The sequence below is a fragment of the Trichomycterus rosablanca genome, chromosome 8 (assembly GCF_030014385.1).
Source record: "Trichomycterus rosablanca isolate fTriRos1 chromosome 8, fTriRos1.hap1, whole genome shotgun sequence".
NCBI classification, from domain to species: Eukaryota; Metazoa; Chordata; class Actinopteri; order Siluriformes; family Trichomycteridae; genus Trichomycterus; species Trichomycterus rosablanca.
Window position 1 is genome coordinate 21,044,653 of NC_085995.1, and position 12,985 is coordinate 21,057,637.

Below are 12,985 nucleotides of genomic sequence, written 5' to 3' on the forward strand. Positions count from 1 at the left end.
GTGTTCAGTTTCTTTTTAAAAAAATATTTATATAATTTTAAATTAACAATGACTAGTCACTTTGTTCAGCGCTTGGCTTGAGCGGTGCAGTAAAACATCATCAAAGTGAAAATATGAGACGAATCTGCATTTGTGCGGGAATAACAGTGAAATCCGCTCTTAAAGCTTCCACATGTATCTGTGTTTAGCTGAATTTTTCTCCTGTTTCACTTTTAAACCTGTGTTATAGCTCGGGGTGCTGAAAAATGGTGAGAATCAGCTTTTTTTCGAGAGAGTTTAAAACGCTTATCATAAAACGCAGCGCAAAAGCTATTGTGAACGCGCCTTTACTGAATGGAATATGGTATTCCAAGATCAAGCATCTCCACAACTAAAAAGCATAAGGAAACAATTAAGAAATAAAGGTGAAGAGCAGGTTTTTATTGATTTTTAACTGTTTTCAATTGAAGAGCAGGTTTTTATTGATTTTTAACTGTTTTCAATTGTGTTTGTGTGTTTATATTATATTTGTGTTTTTTTCAGTGTATACGTGTCAAAAACAACCCCATAATTTTACATTAGCCTAAAATATATGCAGTTCCACAGGACCATGGAACGCATTAACAGGTCTTCCATACATCTTAATGGGAAAAAATACCTTAAAACTCAACACCAGTCCTAGAACCAATTGACGTTAAGTTTTATATTATATATATACATAAGTTTATGTTATATATATACATAAGTAAACATATATACAGTACATGTGTATACATGTATATAACACATACATACATATACAGTATATGCATACACATGTGAGCATTGGCTTTATTAAGTGTACATTTTTCTATTTAAAAAAGAATGATTACTACTATAAATTACTATATTTTCTATGACATGAGGTGTGGTCACTAACCACTAAATCCCACTGATTTTCCTTTAGTTATAGGTCTGGGAACCACTAAAATGTACGTTGTGGCCCACCTCTGGTCCCCAGGCAGCATCAGACAAGCCCTGCCCTAGAACATTATTTATTTGACATAAACATTTACTAAAACAATTCCCTACGAGGTTGTTTTTGGGATGTGGTCAGAACTCACAGACAGTAACAGAAGACATTGAATTAAATCTTGAACCCTGGAGCTATGCTGCACTATGAGTGCTTACTGCAGTGTAAACCCTTGAAGTAGGTTTTTCCAAAGAAAATTCCCCTCATCCCACATCCCTGCAACCTTTGCTTGGCAGTATTGCAGAGTCTGGTGGATTGTTTGATAAGAGTGGAGAATACAGAACAGAGAATCTGAGAACATCTCACACTGCAGACTCTCTCTGGACCATCCAGGCCCTCTTTTGTGAGTTCTCCTCTTTAGCTTACACCATAGAGGCTTGCACGGGTTGACATAACCTTGGCAATAGCTTGTTGCAGTTTTAGCTTACTGAGCTATTAGAGTTAGCCTCATGCCATTCAAACCAAAGGCGTGAGGCAAAACGATCTGCTAGCAAGTAGGGCTGTGCGGTATATCGTGAATATCGATATATTCGATATTTCTTTTTACACGATGTTTGATATATAGAGTATGTCTAGGATACACAGGTTAGCATTTGAGAACATGCGCACTAAATCACTGTCCAAAACGACTCTTTTCAAACGAATTATTCATTGGAATCGATTCTGGTAGCTGTGTTCTTATCTACCGGACCGCCCCACCTGGGGATCGAACCCGAGACCTTCTTGCTGTGAGGCGACGGTGCTACCCACTTAGCCACCGTGCCGCATTTTTGAAAAGAGTGTGTATGCTACAATGACCTGCCTGCAGTCCAAATGTTTCCTATTGAAAATTGAGCACATATTGAAGTGGAGGCACTGTGCATATCGTTTCTCTAGCGCATGAGCGGGTGGGCGCGTGCACGCACACACATGCGAACTGAATCACTGTCCAAAACGACTCTTTTCAGACGAATTATTCGTTGAAATCGAATCAGAGCCTTGCTCTTATCTATGGTAAAGATTCATTCGTTTTGCTCACACAAATGAAACAGTTCATCTGTGAAAGAGATTCATTCGTTGTTCAAGCCTTGAAAAACAGCTGTATAAACCAATCAGAGCTTCTGAATTCAGACTTTCTTCAATATGGGGAGAACATGCAAACTCCGCACAGAAAGGACCCGGACTGCCCCACCTGGGGATTGCTGTGAGGCGACGGTGCTACCCACTTAGCCACCGTGCCGCATTTTTGAAAAGAGTGTGTATGCTACACTGACCTGCCTGCAGTCCAGATGTTTCCTATTGAAAATTTAGCACATATTGAAGAGAACAATCAGACAATGACAACCATGGATTGTACAGTAGTGCTATGTTTAAATACATTGCTCTGTCTGTCAGGCAAGCTGTTCTGAAGAGATGGGTCGCTGGCTTGGAGTGTTGCTGGCAGAAACCGGTTCCTCTGCTGATCCGGAGTCCCTGCACTACGACTACGTGGACGTGGAAACCATCGCCAATATCCGAACAGCTGCACGATACTCATTTCTGTAAGTAATCCACAAATTAGACGACTACATTGATCCATTGTACACTACATTCATTGTGTTTTTGATGGTTATAGTATCAGTCCCAGGAATTCTCTATAATGGTGTTTGGATTCATTTTCTTCTTCTTCTCAGATGGGCCACTTCATCAGAGGCAAGAACATACGATGATGTTCCTTATGAAGAATCTGAGGTAACAAGAATGTGTCTGTTTATACTCACACTCTTAACACACACGGTGCTGAAACCTGCCCAACATATTCATATCTGCTCTTCTGACAGATATATGGCTCCTACTTAAGTTTAATATTAAGGATAATCCTCTAAGACAGGGTTCCCTTTGAAGCTGTACTAACAGGATTACACAGTCAGTCTTTTTGCAGCTGTTTGAAATCGCCACACCCCAAATCACCCAACCCTACTGAAATATCCTCCAGATACTTATTACAACAGAGTTTATAAGACAGTGGAGGCCACTATTTATATGCTTTTATTGTAAGCTTTAACATGTATATATAGTTTGATTTACTATCTTTTCTGAACCCTTCAGCAGTAACAGTGTCCTCCCTGAATTTCTACAGGGTAACGTTATAAACACTACATTTTACAGTGTTTTAGACATGCAGAACTCTTTTTATTTGTTTATATATACTTTATACACCGATCAGCCATAACATTAAAACCACCTCCTTGTTCCTACACACACTTTTCATATAGGAGCACTTTGTAGTTCTACAATTACTGACTGTAGTCCAGCTGTTTCTCTGTATGCTTTGTTACCCCCCTTTTATGCTGTTCTTCAGGACTCTCCCAGGACCACCACAGAGCAGGTATTATTTAGGTGGTGGATCATTCTCAGCACTGCAGTGACACTGACATGGTGGTGGTGTGTTAGTGTGCGTTGTGCTGGTATGAGTTGATCAGACACCGCAGCGCTGCTGGAGTTTTTAAATACCGTGTCCATTCACTGTCCACTCTATTAGACACTCCTACCTAGTTGGTCCACCTTGTAGATGTAAAGTCAGAGGTGATCGCTCATCTATTGCAGCTGTTTGAGTGGTCACAGGATGCTGCCCACGGGGTACTGTTGGCTGGATATTTTTGGTCGGTGGACTATTCTCAGTCCAGCAGTGACAGTGAGGTGTTTAAAAACTCCATCAGTGCTGCTGTGTCTGATTCATTCATACCAGCACAACACACACTAACACACCACCACCATGTCAATGTCACTGCAGTGCTGAAAATGATCCACCACCTAAATAATACCTGCTCTGTAGTGGTCCTGGGAGAGTCCTGACCATTGAAGAACAGCATGAAAGGGGGCTAACAAAGCATGCAGAGAAACATATGGACTACAGTCAGTAATTGTAGAACTACAAAGTGCTTCTATATGGTAAGTGGAGCTGATAAAATGGACAGTGAGTGTAGAAACAAGGAGGTGGTTTTAATGTTATGGCTGATCGGTGTATATACTACATCTCTTTTAATAAAGAATTGTGATTATGTAAGCATTTATTATTTATTTTAATTCACTTCCATATTTTATCACTACTTCATCCTGATCAGCATTGCAGAAGATCCAGCATCCACTGAATCACTGGGTGCAACACAGTAACACACCCTGGATTGGATGCCGATCCATCGCACGGCCAGACATAGCCAGTTATGTCTGTATGTAGATGCTTGACAGGTTGAGAACACCCTGTATCCCAGCAGTTGTGGGCTGGCGTAATTTACTGCTGTGTGGTAACTTAAACTGGACCCATCCCAACCCTGACCAGGATAAAGTTCTCGATGAAAATGTTTTTACTATTATATATCAATATATTTAAAAGATTTTGTAATAATCAGTAAACAATCAACATTTCATTTTATTTTCATCAATCAAAATAAATTTCTTTTGGTCAGGGTTGTGGCATGTCCAGTTCCACTGGGAAACACTGGGCAAAAGAGTATCATAATGTGGTGCTCCGTGGTGCACCAGTCTATTACAGAACCATGGAAATCTGGGTTTGAATCCCAACACCGCTAGTGTCCAGATGGACTTCTACACAGACATGATTGGCTATGTCTGAGGGGGGTGGGTTGGCCAAAGCCCTGCAATGGATTGGTGCTCTGTACAGGCTATTCCTGCCTTAAACTTAGTGTTTCCCAGATAAAGTGGTTGATGAAAATGAAATGAAATAACATACCTGTTGTTTAAATACATCATGTAATACAGCTTCCTTTTCTTTGTTTATTTTAACAGGAGAACAAAGGGCTCAAAAATGGATCTTTAATTAAACGCCGCTCTGCTAGCAGTGACAGAAGCGTGACTAAACCTCAGATCACCGTCAAACGCCACAACTCTAGTGAGTCACACCACACAACCTGTGCACTATTCTGTGAAAATAGAAATGTTTTGAATGTCATTTTTATGTAATAAATAGAGCGTTTCCCTCATCATCAAATGTGGAAAAGGAATACAGCAGTGTAGTGTATGTGCGGTTACAAAACATGCAATTAGACACACAGAATAGAAAGCCTGTTAGCATAACTTTACTCATAATAGAAGTCTAATGCCATTTTAAGCAGCTTTGCCATTGGGAGGTGCAATTTGTTAGTGTGCTCTTGGTACCCAAGCCCAGATAAAGATAATAAAGAGGGTTGTGTATAAATGAGGGCATCAGGCATTATGTTTGTTCATTATCATCAGTTCACAAGGTTACATCGAACACAGTCCAGCATCTCCAATTCACCTCACTTGCATGTCTTTGGACCGTGGGAGGAAACCGGAGCACCCGGAGGAAACCCACACAGACACGGGGAGAACATACAAACGCCACACAGAAAGGACTGTTGGGCGACAGAGCTACCCACTTGGCCACCGTGCCGCCCGGCATCAGGCATTAAAAAACTATGCCTATACCTAATTCACAGCCGTAAAAATCGCATCACAGACCGTAAAATGAGCCTTTTTTTCGTGAAATATGCAATTTGCTGTGAAATTCAAAATGTAAGGTTTGTGTTCAGCAATTTAAACGTTTTCATTTGCATAAAGTATGAAATGTGAGGCACAATATGCAATACTAGCGGGTCTAGCAATCATGCAGCAATTAAGTTAGTGTAACAGACTTTTCTGTGGTGTAGTGTGCTGACAATGTTTGATGTGTGTGTTTACATATTGAGTGCATTTTGTCCCTTTGGGGATTACATAATCAATGTAAAATTGTGCTTCTCTACATACGTGATCATCTCTCTGTACTCTGTGCTGCGCCTCAAAAGAACAAGCCAGTAAAGTATTATGCTCCTGATAATTGTACAGTTTTTTTTCTTTCTTCATGAACTCAGCAAACTTTAAAGACACTCGTTACATTAGCAATCGGTCTAAAGCAGTTAAAAACACCAAACTTATCACACCTTACTTTGTGCTCAAGGACACAGTCATGCTGGAAGAGGAAATGGCCTTCCCCAAACCCAATGGTTTCACAATTTGGAAGCATATGATTGTTTTAATACCCCTGTTACCAAGGGGTGTGACTAAACTATTTAAACTCAGTAATTAGGAGGGGTGTCCACATAATTATAATCTCAATTTTCTTGTTGTAATGTGGTTTAGTTTCATAATCATAGTCAAACTAGCCTTATTTATATGAACATATGAGTCAATTGTATTTAATCCCCACACTAAACTCAAATGTGTGCAAGTTTTTCGTCAGTGTTCCAATCATCGTCACAGAAAAATAGAACAGCTTGCACCCAAGACTACTATGAAATACATCTCATACAAGTGTGTGTAAACTTTTGACCTCAACTGTACATGCTGCAGATACACCGATTAGGCATAACATTATGACCACCTCCTGAGAATGATCCACCACCTAAATAATACCTGCTCTGTAGTGGTCTTGTGGGGGTCCTGACCATTGAAGAATGGAGTGAAAGCAGGCTAGAAATATATGCAGAGAAACAGATGTACTACAGTCAGTAATTGTAGAACTACAAAGTGCTCCTACATGGTAAGTGGAGCTGATACAGTGAGTGTAGAAACAAGGAGGTGGTTTTAATGTTATGCCTGATCGGTGTATATTGGATAAGGTTTGGGTTAAAAAATCCTAGATTATTCCACTAATAGAGGTTAAAGGGCTCGAGAACCTTGTGAATTTTAACAAGCGTGCTCAGTTTCTCCTCGTTCTCACCCATTTTCAAAGCGGTCAGGAAGAGTTCCCGCACTGTCACTTCAAAGGCTCGTCTAGCCAGGCTGATGATGCAACCCGAGCTTTATAAGGCATCTGAGTTTGATCTACAGCCTTCTTACTCGGTGCCGGGCTCAGCGGAGGTGTTGAAAGCCTCGTCACTCTTCCGTCTTCCCACACTCATCTCCGAACTGACCCCTGGCCTTTTTACCTTTCAGACACAAATCAGTATGGGAAAACACGGGCGCAGGAGGACGCACGCCGCTACCTGAGAGAAAAAGAGGAGCTGGAGAGAGAGAGAGACCGAATCAGGAATGCACTGGTTTCACTGCGCAAGGAAAAACGAGAGGCCAAGGAGAAGTTAAAGGGGGCAACAGGTCAGACAATGATTGTTTTACGCTCAAATGAGTTTGCTTTTTCACCTCAGCCTTGTAGTACTGTCCTTATACTTGTGTGCAACTCATATTTTTAACCCAGACATTAACATGAAGAAATTTGGCAGAAGCTTTTATACAGAGTGACCTTTTTTAAAACTAATGTATTTATTTTCTGTAGGCTACACCAGTGGTTCCAAAAGTGGATACCATGGCGTTTGTCTAGAAGTGCTGCAGAATCAGATATAAATGTGAATTGTTTTCATGTAAAAAGCTTAGAGATCTGTATGGTTGTCTGCATGGTTTTAAGTGAAGACAGCGTGCACACAAATACACCGATCAGCCATAACATTAAAACCCACCTCCTTGTTTCTACACTCACTGTCCATTTTATCAGCTCACTTACCATATAGAAGCACTTTGTAGTTCTACAATTACTGACTGTAGTCTGCATTCTTTGTTAGCCCCCTTTTATGCTGTTCTTCCATGGTCAGGACTCTCCCAGGACCACTTACAGAGTAGGTATTATTTGGGTGGTGGATCATTCTCAGCACTGCAGTGACACTGACATGGTGGTGGTGTGTTAGTGTGTGTTGTGCTGGTATGAGTGGATCAGACACAGCAGCGCTGATGGAGTTTTTAAACACCTCACTCACTGCTGGACTAAGAATAGTCCACCAACCAAAAATATATCCAGCCAACAGCGCCCCGTGGGCAGCTTCCTGTGATCACTGATGAAGGTCTAGAAGATGACCAACTCAAACAGCAGCAATAGATGAGCGATCATCTCTGACTTTACATCTACAAGGTGGACCAACTAGGTAGGAGTGTGTAATAGAGTGGACATTGAGTGGACACGGTATTTAAAAACTCCAGCAGCGCTGCTGTGTCTGATCTACTCACGACACATACCAGCACAACACACATTAACACACCACCACCATGTCAGTGTCACTGCAGTGCTGAGAATGATCCACCACCTAAATAATATCTGCTCTGTAGTGGCCCTGTGGGGGTCCTGACCATTAAAGAACAGGGTGAAAGCAGGCTAAAACAGTATGTAGAGAAACAGATGGACTACAGTCAGTAATTGTAGAACTACAAATGGCTTCTATATGGTAAGTGGAGCTGATAAAATGGACAGTGAGTGTAGAAACTGAGTCAGTGTACATGCTTCAACATGAAAAATATCTGCATATAAGCTTTTACAATACAGATTTTGAAAAAAAAAGGGGGGGGGGGGGGGGGTAGATAACCACTTTTGAAGTGTGTATGCATTTTTTGGGCCCCTCTATATACAGAATTGTTCATTCTTGTTGGTTTACTGTAGTTGGTATACTGTGGTTGCACTGTATGTACATTTAATTGTGTCTGCTTTATTACATACTTTCTATATCTGATGACTTCATTGGCCTTGCTGGGTTTGTAACAGTAAGAACATTGGTTTTGCAGATAAGCAGCGGCAGGCACTGGAGGAGCGTGTGCTCCAACTGGATAAGAGTTGCCAGATAAAGGAAGGAGAACGTGTGGACCTGGAGCTAAAACTCACAGAAGTTAAAGAGAATCTGAAAAAATCTCTGGCTGGAGGAGCTCTGGGGGCACCCGTCGAGAGCAAGCCCTCAGGCAAGGTACAGGGCAACCATAACACAATACAGATGTTCTTCAAATCACATTTGAAATGAGTGCGGTTATTTAAAATGCCACTGCCATGTCTCTTGTTTGTGCAGAAGACTCGGAGAACTGAGGGTCAGTATATCGAGTCTTATTTACCAGTCAATTGTGCCTCCGAATTGCGCAAGCGTCCTTCGTCCATCTACGCATCCGCAAAGGGAAACGTCATGCAGAAAGCCAAGGTAAACACTCATCTGCAGCATTTGCAGTGAGAGGGACAATAGTGTTCAACTGTTTTTAATACACAGATCAGCCATAACATTAAAACCACCTCCTTGTTTCTACACTCACTGTCCATTTTATCAGCTCCACTTACCATATAGAAGCACTTTGTAGTTCTACAATTACTGACTGTAGTCCATCTGTTTCTCTACATGCTTTTTCTTCAATGGTCAGGACCCCCACAGGACCACCACAGAGCAGGTATTATTTAGGTGGTGGCTCATTCTCAGCTTTGCAGTGACAATGACATGGTGGTGGTGTGTTAGTGTGTGTTGTGCTGGTATGAGTGGATCAGACACAGCAGCGCTGCTGGAGTTTTTAAATACTGTATCCACTCACTGTCCACTCTATTACACACTCCTACCTAGTTGGTCCACCTTGTAGACGTAAAGATGCTGTTTGAGTTGGTCATCTTCTAGACCTTCATCAGTGGTCACAGGCGATGCCCACGGGGCGCTGTCGGCTGGATATATTTGGTTGGTGGACTATTCTAAGTCCAGCATTGACAGTGAGGTGTTTAAAAATTTCAGCAGCATTGCTGTGTTTGATCCACTCACACCAGCACAACACACACTAACACACCACCACCATGTCAGTGTTACTGAAGTGCTCAGAATGATCCACCACCCAAATAATACCTGCTCTGTGGTGGTCCTGGGAGAGTCCTGACCATTGAAGAACAGCATGAAAGGGAGCTAACAAAGCATGCAGAGAAACAGATGGACTACAGTCAGTAATTGTAGAACTACAAAGTGCTTCTATATGGTAAGTAGAGCTGATAAAATGGACAGTGAGTGTAGAAACAAGGAGGCATTGTACAGCCCCCGGGCCACATTTGGCTGCGTGGGTTTCCTCCCACAGTCCAAAGACATGCAAGTGAGGTGAATTGGAGACACTAAATTGTCCATGACTGTGTTCAATACAACCTTATGAACTGATGAACCTTGTGTAATGAATAACTACCATTCCTGTCCTGAATGTAAAGTGTAAAACATGACGTTAAAATCCTAAAAAATAAACAAACAAATATCACACACGTTAAATTTGACTCATAAATTAGTCTGTATAACCAGCCTCAGTTATTGTTGCGAATTTGAGTCAGGGAGTCGTGAACAAATGTGCCTTTTTACTTCGTTCTGATTCATTAATATTTAACCTTTTGTTTTAGGAATGGGAATCTAAGAAGGGAACTTAAAGGACGTGCCGATGGGAAAGACATCTTGGACTGTTTGTTTTGTTTAAGTGGACACAGGAGCGACACTACGACATGTCTGTGGAAATGACATCCAGCACCAATCGTTTCTATCACTTACTTTTATCAGCCAATCCTATCAGACTGACTGTTAGACTTTGGATCTATAGACGTGGACGGCACATAGAAATGACTAGACTTGAATTCCACAGGGAGTTGTAACAGTCTGTCTGTTGTGGTGGGTATTATAAAGATGCAGAGCATAAAACCATAGTGGTGTGGGAACAGGGGATGTGAGGTCAGATTGTTTTTTTGAATGTGTTAGTAAGAATAAGGGAAGTTGTTCGCTGAGCATTGTACAGACTGGTGAGCAAAAATCAAAACATTATATTTACTGTAAAGTTGGTCATGACTGCTGTTTTGTAATATATTTACTTTTTTTTCTACACGTAAATATGTGGTGTTATTAACAGTCTTACCTTTTGCTGCAACACTAACAACTAAAGTTACATACAAATACAGGGGTACAAGCCCGAATTTTAACTATTTTTATTCCCAATAGATATTTTTCTTGCCACTGTATCAAGACTACAATGTTAATGTGAGTAACACTTGCACTTTATCGTCTTTTGACAAGGAGGTGGATTGAGGATAATTCATATTAAATGCCTCTAAACTTTTACATTTGATGTATTTATTCTCATACACATTTTATTGAACAGTTTACCATAAACAAATTTGGGTTATGAGTAATTATACAGTAATCCCTCCTCGATCGCGGGGGTTGCGTTCCAGAACCTCCCGCGAAAGGTGAAAATCCGCGAAGTAAAAACCATGTGTTTATATGGTTATTTTCATAACCCGATTCCATCGGGTTTAGCATTTAGCATCTTGTCATTAAAACCAATGAATTGAGGTAGCACAGCACGCTAACATGTCAATATAGCATCTCCCTTCAGGTACCGAATACGGTTACATTTCCTGACAAGCCCGAACTTGCAAATAAAAACACTCGGTACAAGTTATCAAAATCAGTAATATTTTATTTACGTTTGAAAAGAACTCCATTCGTTTGTCCGCACCGTCAGCCATGTTTATTCTTCTGTAAGAGAAGAGCGACCGACCCGCAATGAATTCTGGGATTGCCTTGATCACTAAGGCAGCGTCGGATGCTCACTCGTTTTTGAGTGAAAATAACATTGAAATGTTGAAGGATTTGGAACAGCCTGCTTATCGGAAGCGCACAGGATGACGTGAAATGCGTCTATGTAGAGAGCTCCCTAGCTTTTCGAACACACTCCTTGTCTGCAGAAATCCGTGCTTGCATATACAGTGGGGGAAATAACTATTTGATCCCCTGCTGATTTTGTAAGTTTACCCCCTTACAAAGACTTGAACAGTCTATAATTTTTATGGAAGGTTTATTTTAACAGAGAGAGACAGAATATCAACAAAAAATCCAGAAAAAAAACATTAAATAAAAGTTATAAATTAATTTGTACCAACCAGCAAGAATTCTGACCCCCACAGACCGGTTATGTGCCCATGAGGCACACAAATTAGTCCTGTCCCTGTATAAAAGACTCTTCCGTTCAAATCTCTCGACCACCATGGGCAAGACCAAAGAGCTATCAAAGGACGTCAGGGACAAGATTGTAGACCTGCACAACGCTGGAATGGGCTACAAGACCATCAGCAAGAAGCTTGGTGAGAAAGAGACCACTGTTGATTCGAAAATTAGAAAATGGAAGAAATACAAGATCACAGTCAATCACCCTCGCTCTGGAGCTCCATGCAAGATCTCACCTGGTGGGGTAAGAATGATTCTGAGAAAGGTGAGGTCAGTCCAGAATTACACGGGAGGAGCTTGTCAATGATCTCAAGGGAGCTGGGAGCACAGTCACCAAGAAAACCATTAGTAACACACTTCGCCGTAATGGATTGAGATCCTGCAGTGCCCGCAAAGTCCCTTTGCTCAAGAAGGCTCATGTTCAGGCCCGTCTGAAGTTTACCAATGAACACCTGAATGATTCAGAGAAAGCTTGGGAGAATGTGATATGGTCAGATGAGACCAAAATTGAGCTCTTTGGCATCAACTCCACTCGCCGTGTTTGGAGGCAAAGAAATGCCTGGTGGGGATGGTGTTCTTGGGGTCATATCCAGCATTTCTCTGCTCCCAGCTCCCTTGAGATCATTGACAAGCTCCTCCCGTGTAATTCTGGACTGACCTCACCTTTCTCAGAATCGTTCTTACCCCACCAGGTGAGATCTTGCATGGAGGTCCAGAGTGAGGGTGATTGACTGTGATCTTATATTTCTTCCATTTTCGAATGATCGCACCAACAGTGGTCTCTTTCTCACCAAGCTTCTTGCTGATGGTCTTGTAGCCCATTCCAGCCTTGTGCAGGTCTACAATCTTGTCCCTGACGTCCTTTGATAGCTCTTTGGTCTTGCCCATGGTGGTCGAGAGATTTGAACGGAAGAAACTGATTCTGTGACAGGAGTCTTTTATACAGGGACAGGACTAATTTGTGTGCCTTTTGTGCACATAACCGGTCTGTGGGGGTCAGAATTCTTGCTGGTTGGTAGGGGATCAAATACTTATTTCCCTTAATTAAATACAAATTAATTCATAACTTTATAATGTTTTTTTTCTGGATTTTTTGTTGATATTCTGTCTCTCTCTGTTAAAATAAACCTTCCATAAAAATTATAGACTGTTCAAGTCTTTGTAAGGGGGTAAACTTACAAAATCAGCAGGGGATCAAATACTTATTTCCCCCACTGTAAAATCCGCGATAGAGTGAAGCCGCAAAAGTCGAAGCGCGATATAGCGAGGGATT

General features: G+C 41.3%; 1 protein-coding gene across 2 annotated transcripts in view; it reads left to right on the forward strand.

Moving 5' to 3' along the window:
• Nucleotides 1-10,824, forward strand: part of afap1l1a (actin filament associated protein 1-like 1a) — a 67,998-nt gene extending 57,174 nt beyond the window's left edge. For both annotated transcript variants that reach the window (XM_062999915.1, XM_062999916.1), the window contains exons 13-19: nucleotides 2,366-2,511; nucleotides 2,644-2,701; nucleotides 4,757-4,859; nucleotides 6,902-7,060; nucleotides 8,510-8,685; nucleotides 8,785-8,910; nucleotides 10,119-10,824. In XM_062999915.1, coding sequence (XP_062855985.1) covers nucleotides 2,366-2,511; nucleotides 2,644-2,701; nucleotides 4,757-4,859; nucleotides 6,902-7,060; nucleotides 8,510-8,685; nucleotides 8,785-8,910; nucleotides 10,119-10,145 — 795 coding nt within the window. In that variant the 3' untranslated portion in view covers nucleotides 10,146-10,824. The remainder of the gene's footprint in view (nucleotides 1-2,365; nucleotides 2,512-2,643; nucleotides 2,702-4,756; nucleotides 4,860-6,901; nucleotides 7,061-8,509; nucleotides 8,686-8,784; nucleotides 8,911-10,118) is intronic.
• The last annotated feature ends 2,161 nt before the right edge of the window (nucleotides 10,825-12,985 follow it).